The following is a 21,897-nucleotide window of genomic DNA, read 5'->3' as shown; positions in this document are numbered from 1 at the left end:
ACTCTCTTTTATTTAAACCACAACAATTGGGATGTGACCTCCTTTGCTATTGATTCCATTTGGCATTGATGCAAGCAATTTCAGCTTGAATTTGTAGCACACTTGCTCCAAAAAATAAGTGGTTAATTTGCTTTTTCTTTTTTGGCTATTAAGGTCAGATACATACATACATACATACATATATACATACATACATACATACATACATATATATATATATATATATATATATATATATATATATATATATAATACTAACTTGTCGTATATAATACTAACTTAATTTCCTTATTTTTTTTAAAGCTTGTAGCTGAATTTCTTGAGAGGTGCTGAAATTGGTTAGGCAATAGCAAAAGACACATTCCTCTGCTTTCATTTACTGGAAGTTCAAAGGTATTTCATCTCTCTCTTATTTTGATTAAACATTGTAATCTTTATTTTTATGTGTTTACAACGTACATTACATTTTCATGATAGTATTTTTATGTTACAACCTCTACTAGTTAGCTAACAAGTGTAATTTATTATAATTTTTTGTAATTCATTTTTTTTTGTTGGTTTCATTGGTTTTTATTCTAAATACCTATTCTTATTTTATAACATATATGGTAGTAGCTGTAACATAAAAATTGGTATTGAATCTTAGGTTATGCTTCTTCCCCCACCAATTATTTTTTTTAGTTAGAATAATTATTATAGTTTTTCTTCTTAATTTATATTATAATTTTGTGGGGGACTTACTTTTTTTTAATACAAATTATACTATTTTATATTATCATAGTGTGATAATTTATTTTAATGAAATTGTTTAGGTATCTTTTGTAATGGATAAGTCATGGATTTCAAAGGCCTGAAGCTCAATTGATTACTCCATTGGTTTGAGTAAATTCTTAGATTTTGCTTTTAAGAATGGAGCTGTAGGAGAAACGATTCGGTGTCCATGTACAAAATGTGGATTTATGAAATGGCAAACTAGAGACATAGTTGAAGATCACTTGCTATATAAACCATTTCCTTAAAACTATGTTATATGGGATCTTCATGGTGAAAAGCAAGCATTAGAATCTTCTCAAGTGGAAGATGTTTTCCAATATAGTGGTGTTCAACCTCAAAACCCAATGGAAATGATGATCAATGACGCATTTGAACAATATAGGCAACATGACCCTAATGTAGGTGCATCACAACCATTAAATGAAGATGAAATAGTAAATGATGAACCAAGAGAAGATCATAATGGCTTTTATGAGCTTCTAAACGATGGGAGCCAAACATTGTATGAAGGAAGCAAGTACACAAAACTAGAATTTATAATCAAATTATATCATATAAAAGTTTTGTGTGGATTAAGCGATAAGGCTGTGACACCCTCTACCCCTCACATATATATTAATAAAGGAATAAAAATTCAAATGGGTAAAAGGCTCACATTCACTTTCTTCTACATCATATTCAAACTTGTCCAAATAAATAATAAAGTCATCTCGGCTCAAAGAAGACCATCTAAGTTTCATAGATATTTTATTAGATCAGTGAAATAAAATAAAATAGACTAACATCATGCAATTAATATAAAAACTTATGTCCCACTGTCACATTCTATCAGAGCGTTGTGTCTCGATGTCCTTCAGCATAATGTTCCTTAAAGCAATTCACCTAGTCATCTGCTCCCTCGAACACAAGACAACTAGATATATATATATATATATCATATAAACCAAATAAAACTTACTTACACGTAATTCACGTAATTCCACCACTTTGTCATTCAAAGTTCACTTTTCATCCATCAATCACACTTTTCAATCATCAATCACATTACACAAGAATCACACGCTTTGATCAAGACATAATAACACATCAATTTCATAATAAACAATTAGCAAACACATGAAACAGTTATGCTAAGACTCAAGCCTATATGCAATGTGGTACCATGTCAGTGAAAAACCTCGTCGGGCGCCTAGGAGTACATGACAAGACAAACCACACACTAGAAAGTAAAGTCACTCTCACTAGGTAATATCATAGGGAGACCAGTCAGAGTCACAGTGTTTTGCGAGAATGCTCCAACCATATGGGATCAACATAGGCTTAAAGGAGCTCTCAAACCGTGTGACCCCCAAGGCCTACACTCCGAAGAGTCCGTTAGGGCCTCTTCCTCCTGATTCAGGTCCAACCCAGAAAATATTTTAGCACACAGACTCTATCTATGAACTGTACAAAACACACGACTCCTCAATTATTCTCAAAATAATTTTAACTCGTCCCCCTTTAAGGGTCTTATCATTAACTTGTCGCCCTTAAAGGGACTTAACATTAAGTCGTCGCCCAAAAAGGGACTTAGCATCAACTCGTCGCCCTAAAAGGGACTTAGCATCAACTCGTCGCCCTTGAAGGGACTTATGATCGTGTGATTGTACAATTCATAGTTCATAACTCAATGCGCATATATATCTCAATCATATACATACTCAATTTATCACATACACTTAATCCCAATCACAATGGTATAATCTCAATTTAACATGTTATCACACCTCATGAATCATATACACTTTACCTATGAACTATGCAATATACACATTTACTCAATTGTTTTCAAAATCATTTTAACTCGTCGAATTTCCACAGTAGATCTCATCACAATACTCGTCGCCCTTAAAGGGTCTTACAATTGTGTGATTGCACAGTTCATAGTTCACAACTCAATACACACACATCTCATCTCAATACACATGTATTTCATCATCCGTCACATGTTCAATTTATCACATACTCACAGTTTGAATCATCATTTCATAACCTCAACATAATAATTTATACAAAAGATTTTATCACAACATGGGATGTAAAACCTCTGAAATAGTTTCTCACAATTGTATCAAAATCATGGGTCAAACACAAAGACATCAAGAGCAGTCAAGTTTATCAATCAATTCTCATCAGGACATCAATTGGTACATAGAACACAATAATATTGTATTTATAATCATAAAGAAAAATTATAATTCAATAAACATCCCAAAATAAACCCAAATTTAGTTCTCTAAGGATCCCTACACATGTTCTCACCAACCCCCAATTGTGAATAACCCATCCCTTACCTCTAAGCGGACTCACGTGTCTTCCGACAATGATAGCGACATCTCTAGCGGTTCCCTGAGATTCCTCCAGTTTTTCCTTCGACTGCTCCGATAGAATTCTCGAACGTCAGAGAGACGGAGATGAGATTAAAGCCTCCACTTGTATTGTATTCATGAGATTTCTTTTTCTCCCCCCACGACTATTATTTCGTAAATCCAAACGGTGAAAGTGTGCATAATTGAATTTCGAACAACATATCCAAATTTCATGAAAATCCAACGGTTAAAGAAACCGGGATCATAGTTTTAGTGAGACAGTTTTGGGTTTTTGCGGGAAAATAAAAGGCTACAATGCGAAGGGTTTTCCTCTAAGATCAGACATGATTTTAAAATTCCCAATGGTTATAATGTTAGGAATTGGATTGCGAACGAGCTGCTAAAATTTCACGACAATCCAACGGTAAATGAGTCCAAGATCGTTGTTTTTCTGAGACAGATTTGGTGGACTGCGGGAATAAGAAAGGGTTTTGAGTGGAAAAAAGAGAAAAACGAAAATGAGGGGAAGATGAGACACCTGACTTAACATAGCTATTTATACCTAGGGTACTCAGCCTATTATTTGCTCTATATTTATTTATTTAATTTTTTTTTACTAAAAAGCTTTTTAAATTTATTTACGAAAATTTGGGATGTTACAAAGGCAATGACTATGATATTGGATTTGTTAAATGACGCATTTGAAAAAGCAAAGTTTCCTCCTTCTATTTATGAGGGAAAGAAAATTATTAACAAGCTTGGTCTTAATTATAAAAAGATAGATGCTTGTCCAAAACATTGCATGTTGTATTTGGGAGATGATGAAAAAAGTTTGGATGCTTGTAAGCATTATGGTACATCTAGATGGAAACCCAACAAGAAGAAGATAATAGCTGCAAAGGTTTACGTTACTTTCCATTGAAACCAAGATTGCAAAGATTGTTCATATGTCGTAAGACTGCAAAAGATATGAGATGACATGTTTTGGAAGACAATAAAGATGGGTTGTTAAGTCATCCAAGAGATGGAGAGGCATGGAAGACATTTGATTTAATCCATCCTGAGTTTTCTTCAGATCCTCGAAATGTTCGCTTAGGCCTTGCTACTGATGGTTTTAATCCTGCTAGGACCTTGAGTTCTACCTATAGCATCTGGCCAGTTTTCTTAATTCCATATAATCTTCCACCTTGGATATGTATGAACCACACTTCCTTCATTCTATCAATGATCATTCTAGGCAAGCAATCTCCTGGAAATAACATAGATGTGTACCTAAAGCCCCTTGTAGAGGAGTTACGTGAGTTATGGAGTGGTGTGGACACCTATGACTCATCCTTAAATGAAAATTTTAGAATGCGAGCAGCTCTTATGTGGACAATTAGTGACTTTCCTGGCTTAGGCATCTTATCTGGTTGGAACATACACACAGGATTGGCTTGCCCAACTTGCAATTTAGATGCAGAACCTTGTCGCCTTCGAAATTGTAACAAGTGGTGTTTTATGGGACATCGTCGTTTTCTAAGTAGAAATCATAAATTTAGATTGAACCATGTTCGCTTTGATGGAAGCATGGAAGAACGAAACCCACCATTAAAATTATCTGGATCTGACATTTTTCGACAAGTGGAACATATTAATACTACATTTGGAACTGGAGCTATTCAAAATGGAACAAGAAAAAGATCTAGACAAGAAGTCACACAGTGGAATAAAAGAAGCATATTCTTTGAACTTCTATATTGGGAGTCTAACTTGTTACGACATAATCTAGATTTTATGCATATTGAAAAAAATGTATGCGACAATGTCATGTATACATTGCTCCATGAGAAGGATAAATCAAAAGACAACCTTAATGCTCGAAAAGAATTAAAAGAAATGGTCTTAAGGCCTGATCTTTGGCCAGATGATAATGGAAAGTATCACCTTGCTTTGTTTTCACTAACACGTGGTACCAAAAAGTTATTTTTGAAAACATTGAAGACTATTACAGTACCAGATGGTTACTCAAGTAACATTTCCAGATGTATTGATGAGAAACTTAATAAAATATCTGGGTTAAAAAGTCACGATTGCCATATTATTATGGAACAATTGCTACCACTAGCAATTCGTAACTTGTTGTCAGACCATGTGACTTCTGTCTTAGTGGAGTTCTGTTCTTATTTTAGAATACTTTGTGGTAAAACTTTAAATCTTCCAGAACTTTAGTTGCTCCAAGATCACATTGTGGTTACACTATGCCACTTAGAAATGGTATTCCCTCCATCATTCTTCACAGTTATGGTTCATTTAACTATTCATCTTATAGAGGAAGCAAAACTTGGAGGCCCAGTGCATTATCGATATATGTATCCAGTAGAGAGGTAAAGATTTAAATAATTTAAATTTATGATGTTATATTACAAATATCTTACTTGTACACTCTTTAATTGTTAGTTATTTGTATAGGGAATCAGGTCACTTAAAATCCTTTGTGAGAAACAAGGCACAACCTGAAGGATCCATAGCTGAGGGGTATTTAGCTGAAGAGTCTCTTACCTTTTGTTCTCGGTACGTTGAAGATATCATCAATAGACCTAAACGTGTTTGTGATAACCCAATTGATAATGAGACTTTTTTGTGTCCTCTATCTTCCCACAAATTGGAAAACCAGTAGGAACTTGTTCAATGTTCACTTTAACTCCAATGCAAAAATTGCGAGCTCATCGATATATGCTCCTTAATTGCACTATAGTCACACCATTTGTGGAGTAAGTAAAGTGACATAAACTTTTATTGTTATACTACTTATAAATAATAGTCATGTGTATTGATTATAATAATTAATTTATGTAGTGAATTTAGAGAATTCATAAAAAGGAGTTCAAGAGGAAGAAGACCTTCGTCTACAGAGATAGAGAAAAAAGTCAATAAAGAGTTTGTTGATTGGTTTAGAAAGCGGGTGAGTAGTCATTTAGTGGATAGGGATTTTTTTACCGTCTTTGTTTCAAACTCTAACTTCCAATTTTTTTAGATTATGAATCCAGATACAATGAATGAAATGTCTACTGATATGAAGTTTTTAGCACGAGGACCCTTGGACAATGTAACAAGATTTACTGCATATAATATTAATGGGTTCAAATTTCGAACCTTGGCTCGAGAAGAAGGATTAAAAACACAAAACAGTGGTGTTTTCTTAACATCTAACACATCATGTGTTTCAAGTAGTGTTGATGGCAACTTAAGGCAAGCAGATTTACCTTATTATGGGAAGTTGGAAGATATCATTGAGATTAACTACTATGGTCGATTCTTTGTTATTCTTTTTAAATGTAAATGGGCCGATACTACACGAGATAGAGGGTATAAAAAGGATTGTTGGAATTTTAATTTTATTAACTTTGATAGATTGATTCATATTGGTGATCGTGAAGAACATGAACCATACATTGAAGCAATCTCAAGCACGAATGGTGTATTATGTAGATGATGTAGTCAATGAAGGATGGAGTGTTGTTGTACACATAAAGCCAAGAGATTTATATGACATGGGAGAAGAAGTAGAAGAAAATGCATATGAAAATGAGCCATACCAAGAGCAACAACTTGAACAATTTTCTAGGCTTGATGATCAATATGTACAATTGGCTACAAACCATCTAAATGATGATATAGTTGATTGAATTGTAACTCCTAAAATAGTAAGAAATTCACACTTGTCTAAATATGATATAGTTGATTGACTTATAAATGTTGTTATTATTTCATTTATTAATTATTTTAATCTTGTTTTAATTTTGATAGTATGTCATCTTAAATTTTATTATTCTTTATTTATTTTTCTCTTAATATTGTTGTCATGAATATGTAGTCATGCCAAAGGTGAAGCGTTTTAGAAATCCACAAAAATCAGCACCTCAACCACAATGTCATGGACCTCTAACACAAGCTCCAACACATTTTGTTCCAGCAATGAATCCTAAAATTTCTTCCCCACCAAGTGATTCCACACAAGCTCCTGAAGTCCCAACTGGTAATGTCCCTCTTTCTCATGTATCAACATCTGAAGTTCCACAAGAAGATGAAACAACTAGACGTCATGTTGGGCGTGAGTCTACACAATGTTGGACTGTTTAGGCAATAGGTATACAAGTATTGTATTTTATTTTTATTTTTGTAATTATCATCATATGAAGTATATTACATTTTCTTATTGAGAAATTATTTTATTGTTAAAGACTCTGAAGAAACGATCAAGAAGATTAAGGTGAAAGTTAGGGGAGTCAATAGCTTACCTAGGGAGTTACGCATCATTGTGAATTTTGATGACCAAGGCCAAGCAATTGGTGAAGCACAAGCCTTGCTTGCAGGATTTCTTGGAACCCTAGCAGCTGATTGCAAATTATTTCCTATGGATTATGATAGATGGTCTGGATCTTCAGGCGTACCTAAAGCTTATTTTGATGATTGCTTTGAAACAATTTTAAAGGTATGTCAATTAGTTATATATAACTTTTTATATCTACACCACTTAGAAACCCTATCTTTACTATTTTTCATATATATATATATATATATATATATATATATATATTATTTTGCATATGATATTGATAAATTTGTCTTTTTTTTACCCTCGATTTTATTTTAAGATTAATGAAGCTGGTGCAAAATGGTATTACAAATTGAGTATGAGAAGAAAATGGGCTACAAATAGGCAAAGCTTATGGAATGAATTCAACGATCCAACCAAAACAAGAGATGAAATCATAAAAAATGTGCCGATAGGCATAGATAAAGATCAATGGGCTCGTTTTGTTCATTATCGTCATAAACCATCAACATTGGTACAATTAGATTGTTTTAATTATTGAATTGTTTTTATAGCTAATTATATGATTACTATTACAAGTTGTAAACTTGAAATTGCTTTGCATATAGGAACTTTGTAGGAGAAATAAAGAAATTCGAAGCAAGCAAGTTATTCCACACACTGGTGGATCCAAAGCTAATCCTAGAAGAAGAAATGAGTTGGTAATGACACTAAATGTTAACTTTTACTAATTAAAGAAGTTCAATGTTTACTTACTCTTTATTTATCTTAGTTGTTAGAAACTGGGAAGCTATCAAGTCGTGGACAATTATATATTGAAACTCATAAAAGGAAAGATGGATCATTAGTAAATGAAGCAGCAAAGACTATAGCAGTATGTTTTTCTTTCGTAACATCGTTTTCAAGGATTGTGCTTAATCTTAAAACTTTTATATTTCATTTTATTACATGTTTGCAAGAACAAATTGAAGTAGGATTAACTCAAAGCATAGTTGATGAATCTGAAGTTTCTCCTCTTGATGCTGTTGGTAGAGTGTTAGGGTTAGAGCACTCTGGGAGAGTGCGATGCATGGGATTAGGAGTTGTTCCTTCTAATACATTCAGGAACACAAGACTTCGAGCTTCTAGTCTGAGCTCTTCTTCATCTGGTGTTGCCTTTCCATCTTCAAACCAAAGGCAAGAGAAATACAACAATTTAGAATTAGCTTTTAAGGCATACTTGATAATGAAGGAAGGAAGGATCCCTGAAGAATTAGCTAGTTATTTCACTCCTGATCAAACACATGTAAGTAATTAATATGCATACATCATTATGTATATGTGAGGTATCCTAAAACTTGTTAGTATAATACACAATGTACTCTTAAAATTGTTTTACATATGTCTATAGTTTATTAATTTATTCACGCATATTAGTAAGGAAATATATTTTGTAATTGGTATGCGTGTTTATTAAGCTAATTAATTTACAGTTTTGTAGGTAGATTTTATAGTTAATAAACAATATTAAGGTAGAATTTTATTCATTTTGGCTAGCTCTTAATACTCTTTATCTCAAGTTAGGTCTTTAAGTAAACATACATGACCAAGGTAATAACCATGCATAAGTTTAGAATATTAAAACAATTGTTTAGAATTGATTATTTTTATTGATGGTCATTATGATTTAGTATGTGTGATACACCCTTGTATATAGTATATGTGACTAAGTGTTTTTTTTTTCTTATTTCAGCCAAATGATGCTTCAAGTGTTCCTAATACACCTTTGGATGCAAGAGGATCTTCTGGTGCTAGCAACCCTTAGTTTGCTTATAATGTATTTTGGATTTAAAGTTTAGTACAAGACTAATATTACTTTGTTATGGATTTTATGTCATACTTTGATTTACAATAGAAATTTAAATTATAAATCTTTGAACTATATGCTATTATTTTGGTTATTGAAATATAATTTCTACATCCTCATCATGAGTTTTTTTATCACATTTTTTTATCGATATCATAAGAAAATGAAAAATTGTAATACATGTAGATTATGAAACTAAAATGAGTATACAAAATCATTATATACAAGAAAATAAGGAAAATTAGAAAATCAATTGTAAAACATCTATTTTTAGCATGATTTAAAAAAAACCCCTCCATAGTATAGTTTTAAAACCTCTTTTAATAAACCTCCGCATTTAGCATAGGTTTAAAACCTCATACAAAAAACCTCCATATTTAGTGTAGGTATAAAAACCACTTCCAATAAACCTCTATAGTTAGCGTAGGTTTAAAACCTCTGCAAAATATTCTCGATACCAGAGGTCTTCGAAAACCGCCGCTAATTGTTTGTGGCGAATATAACTGTGGAGGTTTTTGAAAACCTCCGTAATTTATTTTGCGGAGGGTAAAAACCTCCACTAAATGAAAAAATAACCTCCATTATTTAATAGATTTGTTGTAATGAACGCTGAGACACAATGCTCTGATAGGATACGACATCAGAGTATGAGTTTCTGTATTAATTGCATGAGGTCCTGGACATGTATTTTTTATCATTTTTGTTCCACATGCTAAGTCTTTAGCTCATTCTTTGGAGTTTTGGATGGTCTTGTTTTGAGTTGGAAATGTTTTTATACTTTTAATCGATAAGTTTTTAATTTGGTGATTAACACAAATATAAATCTTTTACTCATGTGAACTTATTTATATTTATTAAATAAAATTATTTTATGTAATTCCATATTTTTATATATTTTATTATATAAATATGTATATTAAAGTAAAAAGTGACACATTTAGAAGCGTCAAATGTTTGTGCTTGACATAAGAACATGAACATAACAAGCACAAACATAAACAAAGATCTGGGGCTATAATGCTTATCGCTAGTGGAAAGTTTTCAAATGTTTGAGCGAGAGTTTAAACGTGTAAACATAATTAATCGGCATTAGGGTAATTATTTTACATTAGGATGTGAAATTCTCATTAATTTACATTGATAACACATTTAATGGTAGTAGTTGTCCATAGGCATGATTGACACAACTATCTACCAAGAGTAACGCTTTATTTTCATGTTCATTTGTATGAATTATGAAATAATATTTGTTGAGAAAAGTTAGTTTCACAAATGAATTTCAATAAAATAAGAAAAAGTTATATCCTTCATGAAGACTTTAGTAAAACAAATTTCTCATTGAATTTATTTTATTCTATATTACCAATAATTATATATATATATATATATATATATATATATATATATATATATATATATTAGAATGTTTGACTAATAAGTTAACATATTATATTTAATTAATGAATGGGTTAAGAAATTTTTTTTTTTACCCAATTGCCTTAGCCAAAATCTTAATTATATTATCATAGAATTTAAACTCATTATCAAGAGTTGATTGATATTTCTTCTTGACTAATCATTAATTCTATAAGTATTTAATTATATCAAATATTCATTCAATTAGTTTCTTAAGACATTATGTGTTCAGAATTAAAATATAATAAATAACTTGTTAATTATTATGATAATCTCGGGTTAAAGAAAATTATTATATTTCTTCTTGTGAACTTCCTATTGATAGATTAAGGTAATATTAACCATTAATAATTTTCAATCGAGTCAATTCAAAGATGACATCCATATATATATCATCTATATATGCAATTTAATAAATGAGATCTACTAATCTTTATTGCATATGTATATTAATCTATGTTGATCATTGATGCCCTATTCGCAATAATCCTACTATAAAGAAGAATTTAGATTAAAAAATATAAGATTTGTTTCTCATTATCATAATCTCTATCATGATAATAAGTCTCTAATTTTAATCAAAGACCTATAAAGTTAAGTATTTAATTAACAATTTAACAAAACATGATAATAAAATAAAGAACATCTTTTTACTTAAATTGATAATGTGGACAATGTTCGGCAAAACTAGTTGGAAGCTGAAAAGTTAGTTGGTAGTTAAAGGTTGAAAAAAACTAACTAGTAGTTGAAAGCTGACAATGTAAGCTAAAAAATTAACTTATTAAATTATAATTGTTCGATAAAACTAGTTGTTGAAGTAGTTAGCTGAAAAATATAAAATGATAGAAAAATAATAAAATTATGATTTATTTAAAAAGGATAATTATGAATTAGATAAATATATTGAGGATAAAAAATAAAGAAAATATAAAAGGTTAGAAGTTAGAAGTAACGTTTTAAAAAACGCTAATTCAAGTAGCGTTTAAAAAAAACACTAAAAATTACTAAATAAAGCTTGTTTAACATAATCAAACAAAATTTTCAACTAATAAATAAAGGTATAAATTAACTAAAATGTCTTGCTAAACATAGTTATGAAGGATTAGATCTTAAATTATAACATAACAAATACTTTTTTATGTAAAAAATACCAAAAAAATAAAAAACATACAAATAATACAACTTAAAGATTATTTATTCAAATGATATAAAACACTCTTCATGGTGAGAAATCGATCCCTCAAATTATTTCTCATTCGCGCTTTTTTTATCTTGTATTTTTCTACGTAGTTTATGAATCGGTTCCTGGGTGCTTTTGTTTGAAAACTCTGTTCAGAAATTGGTTTTTTTTAAAAAATTTTCTTCGTTTTTTATATTTTTTTTGTTATTTCTTTTAATTTTTTAAAATTATTTTTCTATTTTTTCCTTACAGTTTTTTTTAAAATATTTTTTTAAATTTATTTTACTAATTTATTTTCAAATTGAATTTACAACGCTCCAATTAATTTCAAAAAGCTGTAATCGATTACAATGTTTTGGTAATCGATTACCAGTGTCTTTGAACGTTGAAATTCAAATTCAAATGTGAAGAGTCACATCCTTTCACATAAAAGCCTTGTGTAATCGATTACACTGATTTGGTAATCGATTACCAGTGTTTGTTTCTGAAAAAATCAAAAGATGTAACTCTTCAAATGGTTTTTGACTTTTTCAAATTGGTTTTTAAGTTTTTCTAAAAGTCATAACTCTTCTAATGGTTGTCTTGACCAGACATGAAGAGTCTATAAAAGCAAGGCTTTGTTTTGCATTTTTCTATCTTATCTTGAATACTTTTCCAATCAATCTCTTACAATCCTTTACAAGCCTTGAATCTCTTTGAACTTCTTCTTCTTCTTTGTACCAAAAGCTTTCCAAAGTTTTCTGGTTTTCTAAACCTTGAAAACTTGTGCTATTCATCTTTTCATTCTCTTCTCCCTTTGCCAAAAAGAATTCGCCAAGGACTAACCGCCTGAATTCTTTTTGTATCTCTCTTCTCCCTTTTTTAAAAGAACAAATGACTAACCGCCTGAATTCTTTTGTGTCTCCCTTCTCCCTTGTCAAAGAATTCAAAATGACACAGTCTGAGAATTCTTTTGATTCTTCCCTTTCCCTAATACAAAAGTGTTCAAAGGACTAACCCCCTAAGAATTCTTTTGTATACCCATTCACAAAGTAGAGGGTACACCCTTTGTGGTACAAGTAGAGGGTACATCTACTTGGGTTTGAATGAGAACAAGAGAGGGTACATCTCTTGTGGATTAGTTCTAGTGGAGGGTACATACACTAGGGTTTCAAAGAGAAGAAGGGAGGGTACATCCCTTGTGGATCTTTGCTTGTAAAAGGATTTTTACAAGGTTGAAAGAAATCTTAAGAACCGCAAGTCGCTTGGGGACTGGATGTAGGCACGGGTTATTACCGAACCAGTATAAAAACTCTTGTGTGTTTGTCTCCTTCTTCCCTACTCTTTTAATTTCCACTGTGTATTTAATTTCCGCTTTTATTTTCTGTTAAGTTTCTCTTGTACTCCTCATTCTCTTAACAATTTAGTAAAAGCCTTAGAAGAGTAATTTTTAATTAGTAAAGGTTTAGGAATAATTAATTCAACCCCCCCTTCTTAATTATTCTGAGGCCACTCGATCCAACATATTTTTCAAACATATGTTTAAAAGTTCAATCCTAAGTCTTTGTGTATAAATACATTGAATTTTGGCAGTAAAAGGTATAACTTCTAAAGAGAAAATGATATAATTCAAGCATCATAAAAAATAATATACATTGCTTTCACATAAAAATTTAATTAGGTGAGCTAAAATACATTTCGGTTAGTCTTATTTCGACAAAATCTCAAAATAACCAAATGATTTGTGCCAAGAAGGGGAATCTTCTTCTTGACTATGAATTCCTAAGCCACTTCACAAAGCGTTTGGTGTAGGAGAATATAGGATTTTGTGTGAAAGACACAAAGGTTGAAAACGAAAAACGAAAGGCTATAAAATGTAAGTAATAAATCAAAGCGGTAAAGGAAAGTAGTAAAGAAATGGTTATAAGGGAAAGCAATGAAGGCTGAGAGTGTTAAAGATAAAATAAGCTTGTGTTGTATTGATTGTGTTTTTAAAATATGAAGTACAAGACCTATTTATAGGTTAAGAAATCATATACATCTTGAAGTTAATAGGCACTTCAAAAAGTTGTAGTGGACCCTCCTATTAGATATTGACATGCAATTACTACTCATTTTTTCTAGTCATGCTTGGTAACCTCCAACAACTACCCACTATACATCTTGAAGTCCAAACTATTGTGCAACTTGTTTCCTATCTTTAAGGAACCATTACCTTTACTTTTGATGGTTTCAAATACACTTGAAGTAGTCTTTTGTTACAATCTTAACAAACTTATCAACAATTTATCCATCAAGACATTTTTTTTCTATTGCCAACAAATGCTCGCCTACATCTTTTAGCTGACAACAATATGAGGAAGCTAAAAGATGCATTAGGCGAATCAAACTGCCATCATTAGTACTATGTTAACTAAATCAACAGTCACAGTCATCGAATGATCATTCCTCAATCCACCAATCGAATGATCATTAGTACTATGTTAACTCCTCATTTGACTACCATGACTTTAGCTGTCGAACTGTAGTCACAATCGGTTGCTTTTCCAAGCTTATCATAACTTTCACTTCCATGTATGGCTCCATTTCCCAATTATATCCTCCTTGCTGCTTTGTAGTAATGATTTGGTCAATCCTAAACACTTTGGTTGTCAGAAGATTCAAGTCTAGACAATCTTGTGTAAGCAAAATTTCTCTTAGTAGAGGGTGCATGTTACTCATGACCATATTAACATATTCTACTCTTGGATGTTGTGTCATACATTTGCTAATCAACTTCCTAAATCTTTCTATGAAATTAGTAATTGTCTCATCCATTTGTTGTTTCATATTTAGTAAGTCAACTACCATTATTTTAGGTTGAGGTCTTTAAAAAGATTATGAAGGACGCTCTATATATCAACCCAAATTTGCATTGAATTAGATGGCAAAAAGCAATACCAAGTTAAAGAAATTATTTTTACAGTTGAAACTTATGGGATGTACTCATTTTGATTTTCCTCTCCACATTGAAAAGCAATTGGCTGATATGTTCCACTATAGACATGTCACCTTCGCTAGAAAAGGTTATAAATTTTGGGATTATAAGACCCCTCAGCAGACGTTTCATATTCTCAATCCACTCAGGATAAGGTTTGCTATATGTTTGTAGAAGCAAGGCTTCAAGAAGATTTTTGATGATGCCAAGAACAACCAAGATAATTCAAGAAGATCTTCATGGATGATTCAAGTAAACATCAAGCAATCCAAGATATTCAAGTTAGATTGACTAGATAGATTCTTAAGTTAGACTTATAAGTTAGATTTGAAAGCACAAAGATTTGGCCAAGCTATTTTTCTTTCAAAAATAATTGATTCTAAAGTTTGCTCTCTGGTAATCGACTACCAGAGGCTGTAATCAATTACTAGAAGCACAAAAGTTTTCTGAAAATTATTTCAAACATTTTTCAAATGTTTTCAAAATGTGTAATCGATTACCATCATATTGTAATCGATTACCAGAGGCTTAAAACGTTTATAAAATGTCTTAACTTTGTTTTAAAAAGGATTTTTAAAACTTGTAATCGATTACCAGTCCTTTAAAACGTTTTAAAAGATTTTTGAAACCTTGTAATCGATTACAAAAATCTTGTAATCAATTACCAGAGACTTTGAACGTTGGAAATTCAAATTTTAAATGAAGAGTCACAACTTTTCAAAAAAAAAAAAAGATAACTGTGTAATCGATTACACTAACATTGTAATCGATTACCAGTGAGTATTTTCGAGAAAATCTGCTAACAGTCACATCTTTTCAAATATTTTTGAATGGCCATCAAAGGCCTATATATATGTGTGACTTGGGCACAAAATTTTCTCAGAGTTTTTCACTGAACACAAAGGCTTTATCCTCTCAAACACAGAGCATCTTATCTTCTAAAAATTCTTTGGCCAAAACACTTGTGAGATTCAATAAGGAATACTTGAGTGCTTCATTGTATAATCTGTCTCTTTCAAGAGAGATTATTTCTTCTTCATCTTCTTACTTCTGAAAAAGGGTTAAGAGACTGAGAGTCTCTTGTTGTAAAGCAATTTGAACACAAAGGAAGAGTTGTCCTTGTGTGATTCAAAATTTTTAAAAGATTTTACAAGTTAATGGAACTCTCAAGCGGGTTGCTTGGGGACTGGACATAGGCACCAGACGTGGCTGAACCAGTATAAACCGGGTTTTGCATTCTCTCTTCCCTTAAACTCTTTTATTTATTGTTGTTTAACATTTACATTCAGATTTTTTAATTTGAATCATCATTTAGTAATTCATCTTTAAGGGAACTTGAAACTTGCATTAAAATCAAAGTAGAATTTTTAATTTGGGTAAATCGTTAGTATAATCTTAATTCAACCCCCCTTCTTAAGATTTCTGAGGCCACTTGTCCAACAATTTTGACTTGGGTAGCAGTTTTAGTTGAATGACAAAACACTTTTTAATGGTTTCAACAAACATGCTTAGGTCAATCATTGAAGAAATTGTTCACTGAGCTGCATTTTGCATGACATTTGTCTCAGGTTGCTTCTCACATAAGGTCATAGGCTAAAATCTGTGCAAATTAACTGAGGTAGGTGAAGTAATACTCCATGGATGCTTCCCCAAACTATCATTAATATGTTTTGCCAACATATATTTTGTGCCTTCTGTAGTATATCCAGGACGCCCATAATTATTTGTCTGTGTAGTCATACTGATAGCACTTGTATTCGACATAACATATGGCATGCCAATATGATCTACCACATTGGATGGCCTTTTAACCAATTGAACCAGCCCATTTTGCATGTTATGTTGATTTGGTAACTTATTCAGTACTTGCCCCCCTGGGCAATTAGTGGCTAACGTACTTGATTATGCTGAGAATGAGATATATGACACTTGTTGAGTGAAATTAGACTAGGCCCATGGTTATCAAACTCTTGAGTTAACTCGCTAACTCTTACGAGTTTACGAGTTCACTTGTCCTTTGTGAGTTGACTCTTGAGTAAACTCCTTTTTTAGTAGACTTTGGGCAAACTCTATAAACTCTAAGTAAACTCAGTAGACTCTCGAGTTTACCATCGAGTCAACGAGTTAGCAAGTTAAAAAAATTAGACCAAAACGTAAGTCATTTTTTATTGTTTTTTGTCTGTTTAGCATTCAATATACTTTCATTTAGTGTGTTATTCTCAAATAAAAAATTCTCACCTTTAATAATATCAAACCCTTATTCTCTAATAACATCAAACCCTCGATGAGAATGATCTACCACTACTATATCGTCTGCAAGTTATTATCTATTAGTAATGTATTATTACTAGACTTAGTTATTTAAATATTCTAAACTTTATGATTTACTGTTTTGCTTTATTATATTGTTAAAATGTTTAATCAATATGTTATTTAAAAATATTTTATTATTATTTTTATATAAAGTAGACTCTTATGAGTCTACGAGTTGAGTCCACGAGTTGAGTCTATGAAACACTCACGAATTTGCGTAAACTCTTGAGTTTGATAATCTTGGCTAGACCTGCAAATTCTGTCTTGTTTGAGCATAACTTGGTTGCACTGGTGTTGGTCTTACCTAAACCTTATTCAGCTGAAGTAGCTAAGTCAAATTTGGCTAAACTAGTTGATTCAAATTCGATTGAACTCGCTGAAACAAATTAAGCTAACTTTGCTGATTTAAATTCGGCTAAACTAGCTAATTCGAATTTTCCTGAACTAGTTAATTCAAATTCGGCTGAACTAGCCGAAACAAATTTAGCTAACTTCGCTGATTTGAATTCGCCTCAAATTCTGCTAAACTAATTGAACCAACCCTGCTTGAATTGAGTTTAGTTGGTCAAGCTTAACCAAATTCGATTGAACTGGATGAACCAAATTTAGCTGATATAGTTAATCTAAATTTGATTGACCTGAAATTGACGGATACAGTGGAACCAAATCTACTTGAACTGAATTAAGCTAAATAGGTTGTACCAATCCTTCCAGAAAGTCAACTAAACTTGTGGTAAAGGTTTTGCCTAAGTATATGATGATACATGTGTGGCTCTTGCCGAAATTACATGGTCGTGGTTCAACTAGTCTGTATACCCATGTACTATTGAAGTATTATAATTTCCTCTAAAATTCTCACCACGTTCTCAAATTCTTCAGCTTGCTGAAATTCAATGTGAACCATAGGCTTGATGACATTTGCCAACTGTTTAGACAATTGATACATCATATCGTCTATCCCCATATTGATATGTTGTTTTTCCATAGAGGTTATTGTGCCAATAGGTTTGTCTAATGATAGTGCATTTGCCATAGTAGATGGTGTACTGATTTAGGCAAACATGTTCAGTACCAATTGAGCAGTAGAAGAAGTTGCCAAAGAAGTAGGCATACTGATGGTAAATGTCTTAGTCTTCTTACAAGTATTGTTTTTATTCTGAGCAAATTCCATGCTTTAAGTTTTCTCTTGTTGGATTTATGAATGTTTTCACCTATCCAATCCTACCTGGCGTGCCAATTTGTTGTCACATAAAGTTTTAAAGTCAGCCAAAATACATTTTGACTAACCTTATCTCAACAAGATCCCAAAATAATCAAACGATTTGTGCCAAGAAGGAACATTTGCTTCTTGATTATGGTTTTTCAAGCTACTCGGAAAAGCATTTGGTGTAGGTGAATGAATAAGAAGGGAAAAGATAGAATTTTGTGTGAAAGACAAAGGTTGAAAACTATAAATGAAAGGCTATAAAGGAAAGCAATAAAGGTTGAAAATGTTAAAGATAAAATAAGTTTGTGTTTCTAAAATTTGAAGTACAAGGTCTATTTGTAGGTTAAAAAATCAAATATATCTTCAAGTTAATGGACAATTTATAAACTTGTGGTGAACCCTCCTATTAGATCATGAATTGCAATTGCTACTCATGTTTTCTAGCCATTCTTCCTAACCTCCAACAACTTCTCACTATGTATTTTGAATTTCAAACTACTACAATTGTTTCCTATTTTTTAAGGAATAATTATCTTTTCTTTTGATGCTTGTGATGCTTTACTATACATTGGCTTGGTCTTCTATCACAATCTTAACCAACTTATCAATAATTTATCTATCAAGATTATGTTTTTTTTCAGATATATATATATATATATATATATATATATATATATATATATATATATATATATATATATATATATATATGATTTATAAAAACTTTTATTTTGGTCTTATAAGTTTTTTTTTTACTAATCAAATTGATCTTTTTGTTAGTTTTTTAATAATAACGGTGTTGATTTTGGTCCTTTTGTTGGATATATTTGATTTAAGAAAGAAAGTGATAGCAAAGAAAAGTAAAGAAGAAACAAAGAATATAAAATGAGATGATTTATAAAATTGTTTGATAAGGATAAAAATAGAAAAAAGAAAGATAAAATTTTTCTTTTGTTCTTATTTGTTACGTAAAAATTGCAAGCAAGAAAAAAATATGCATATAAATTAATATACATATTCTAAATAAAAAAAAATGAGACAGGATTAAATATTATTTTCTTAATTTTTGAAAGCTTTCTATTATTTTCCAACATTTTTGAAAAGCAAATACCTTTTCATATAGGTCTCAAATTCTTTTTTCCTTTCTACTTTAAAGAACTCCCCGTTTTACTGTAAAGCAAAACCTAGATGTTTCTAACTTCTAAATTCTAATGCATTTTGGGTATCAAACTCCTTATTTCAACAAATAGTGATATTTATTATTTATTACGTCACGTCATTTTTTTTTACTTCTTTCTTTTTTTTAACTCTTTTCTCCTTTCATCTCAATTTACTTTAAAATGAGCTTTATCATCTTCCTCTTTTCAATCTTTATTATTATGTGTTTGGTATTGAAATAATAGAAAAATAAAAGAGATTTTTTTTTCAAAATTATATAAAATAAAAATATAATTATTATTGGAAGTTAAAATAAAATATAATAATTTATAATAATTGAAATAAAAATATTCAGAAGAGAGATGATACGATTATTCTCTTTATAATTATAGATATACATGATAAACAAAACAACCAAACGAGACTGGACATTACTGGACAAGGAAGCCAAGTGATACAAAATATTATACTTATTCATACATCACACATTGCAAATTTGCGAATGCTATACGTAGCGAATTAACAAGGAACTAAACATCTACAGGGCAATGGCTGCAAGAACAGTCTGGGCAATGGTGAGAAAAAGCAGCAAGACAGCAGCCATTACTCCTAACGTTTGCCACGGCGTGGAACAATAGTCACGCATCAAAAGACGGTACAAGTACCTGCAGAATTTCCTTGCTTTTGTGAGAAGGATTCGGCAGCAATGCTTGAACATGATGAATCTGCAGCATCCTTTGTCACAACTGTTCAAGTCATTAATCATTTCACAAAATTTGGGATCCGCGCTGGCATCAATTTGAATTCCCTCGGCAATGTCATGAATGAACTTGTTCACCTTCTCATTGCTCCACTTGTTTTCATCGTGCACCTTCAAGACTTTGGCACTTTTGAGCAGTTCTATGTCGTACTCGCAACAAACCAAACCTTTAAATAACAAAGCATACTGACTGAATTTTTTCTCGGTAGCTGGGGTTCCTGTCTGCTCCCAAGTTTTCTCGGCAGATCTGGTCTGCTCCCAAGCAATGAAATTCCGCCACTGAAGTTCGGTTTCCTCAGTAATACACAGAGACTGGATTTCTAGCACTCCCTGCTCGAATTTTTCCTTACAGCCAAACATGACACTTACAGGATCCTTTTCTAATTTGCTGCTGCTTCGGTTCTTTCCATAAAAGGTTTTAATCTTAACCCCTGCAGCTTGGAGCCTCGCAGCGCAACGTTCTAATTTAGGTGTAGTTTCTTTGCTGACTTTTTTGTCACGTTCGTCCCTCTCTCGGAGCCATATGTCCATGCTTTCCATGTGTTCATGATCCGGAGGATCAATTGTAAGCTCTACAACAGTTTCGGGGGCGCTGCGTTCTTGATCTGGTTTAGCTTCAATTTGCCTACTAGTCAAGAACCAGTGCGTGAGTTCAAGAAGGTGTGCCCTGTTTGGACTTATTATAGGGCGGCCAGAAGAACAACCAAAGAGATACAGTGCGTAGCCATTGATTATATTCGGTATCCCTTCCGATTTTTGCCCAAACAGTTTTAGATACAACAAATCAATAATGAACAGAGGTATCTGGTTTTCAAGTAATTTCAAATCAGACAGGAATTCTTCCCTTTTTGAGACTTTAACAGGGAATTTGCTTTTTGGTTCGCCATTTAATTGCTTGTCGTTAGTAATGAGAAGGAGCTCAAGCAGAAAACAGCCATCGACTAGCATGATTTGGGCGAGTTCGTGGCGGTCCAATTCGATTGGGTCCATGTAGCACGCTCGGACTGCCTCATCATACTTTAAAATGACTTCGCCGCAATCTTTCAAGCGTTTCGGTGGCACAACTTTTTGATCATCGGTTGGATTAAGTCGATGAAGAAGAGACAACATGCATTGCCATTTGATCTCCTTCATGTATAGCAGCTCCCTACTAGATTTCCGGTGTAGGGGTCCAATAGAGACCACCTTTGGCTTGTAAGCTTTCATGTTCGATTTTTTAAGGTGTTCTGGAATATCTACGATGCTATTTCCTCTGACTTTTTTATTTGTTAGGGTGTTCAGCGTCATTTCAATCGGAGAAATCCATCTATCAAATTCATCATCCCCAGCCATAGCTTATTAGCCTGTTAAGAATGAAAGACCGCAGTTAGTTTTCTGAAAGACGATGTAATTGATTAGTCCAGGAATACAATGAACCGTTTAAGAACAAAATAGAAGGGGGAAATGAAAGAAAAATAGCAAGAAAGAAACACAATGAAAGAGAAGTCACACTTAAAAAGGTCTTGTGCATGTAAGATTGAATTTCTCAATCTTTTAGCTTCTGCACTTTTAAATCTGCTTGCATGAGGTACTATGTCCTGTGGCTATTTATAAAGCAGCACTTGTTGGGTGGACGAACACG

At 32.0% G+C, this 21,897-nt stretch overlaps 1 protein-coding gene and 1 long non-coding RNA gene across 2 annotated transcripts; one reads left to right on the top strand and one right to left on the bottom strand.

The window, feature by feature from the left end:
* The first annotated feature begins 7,817 nt into the window (after positions 1-7,817).
* LOC102663876 (uncharacterized) lies at positions 7,818-8,268 on the top strand. Its single transcript, XR_412834.4, has 3 exons — positions 7,818-7,954; positions 8,049-8,141; positions 8,213-8,268. It is a non-coding gene; the product is annotated as an uncharacterized lncRNA (long non-coding RNA).
* An 11,679-nt stretch (positions 8,269-19,947) lies between these two features.
* On the bottom strand, positions 19,948-21,897 carry LOC102663743 (UPF0481 protein At3g47200). The gene is made up of 2 exons (XM_006573287.3): positions 21,768-21,897; positions 19,948-21,619 (listed from the first exon to the last, which is right to left on the bottom strand). The coding sequence occupies exon 2, from the start codon at positions 21,606-21,608 to the stop codon at positions 20,055-20,057; it is 1,554 nt and encodes a 517-aa protein (XP_006573350.1). The 5' UTR covers positions 21,609-21,619; positions 21,768-21,897; the 3' UTR covers positions 19,948-20,054.

Source organism: Glycine max, chromosome 1, assembly GCF_000004515.6.
Source record: "Glycine max cultivar Williams 82 chromosome 1, Glycine_max_v4.0, whole genome shotgun sequence".
Taxonomy (NCBI): Eukaryota; Viridiplantae; Streptophyta; class Magnoliopsida; order Fabales; family Fabaceae; genus Glycine; species Glycine max.
Note: the sequence above shows the minus strand (reverse complement) of the source record. Positions and strands in the feature narration are given on the sequence as shown.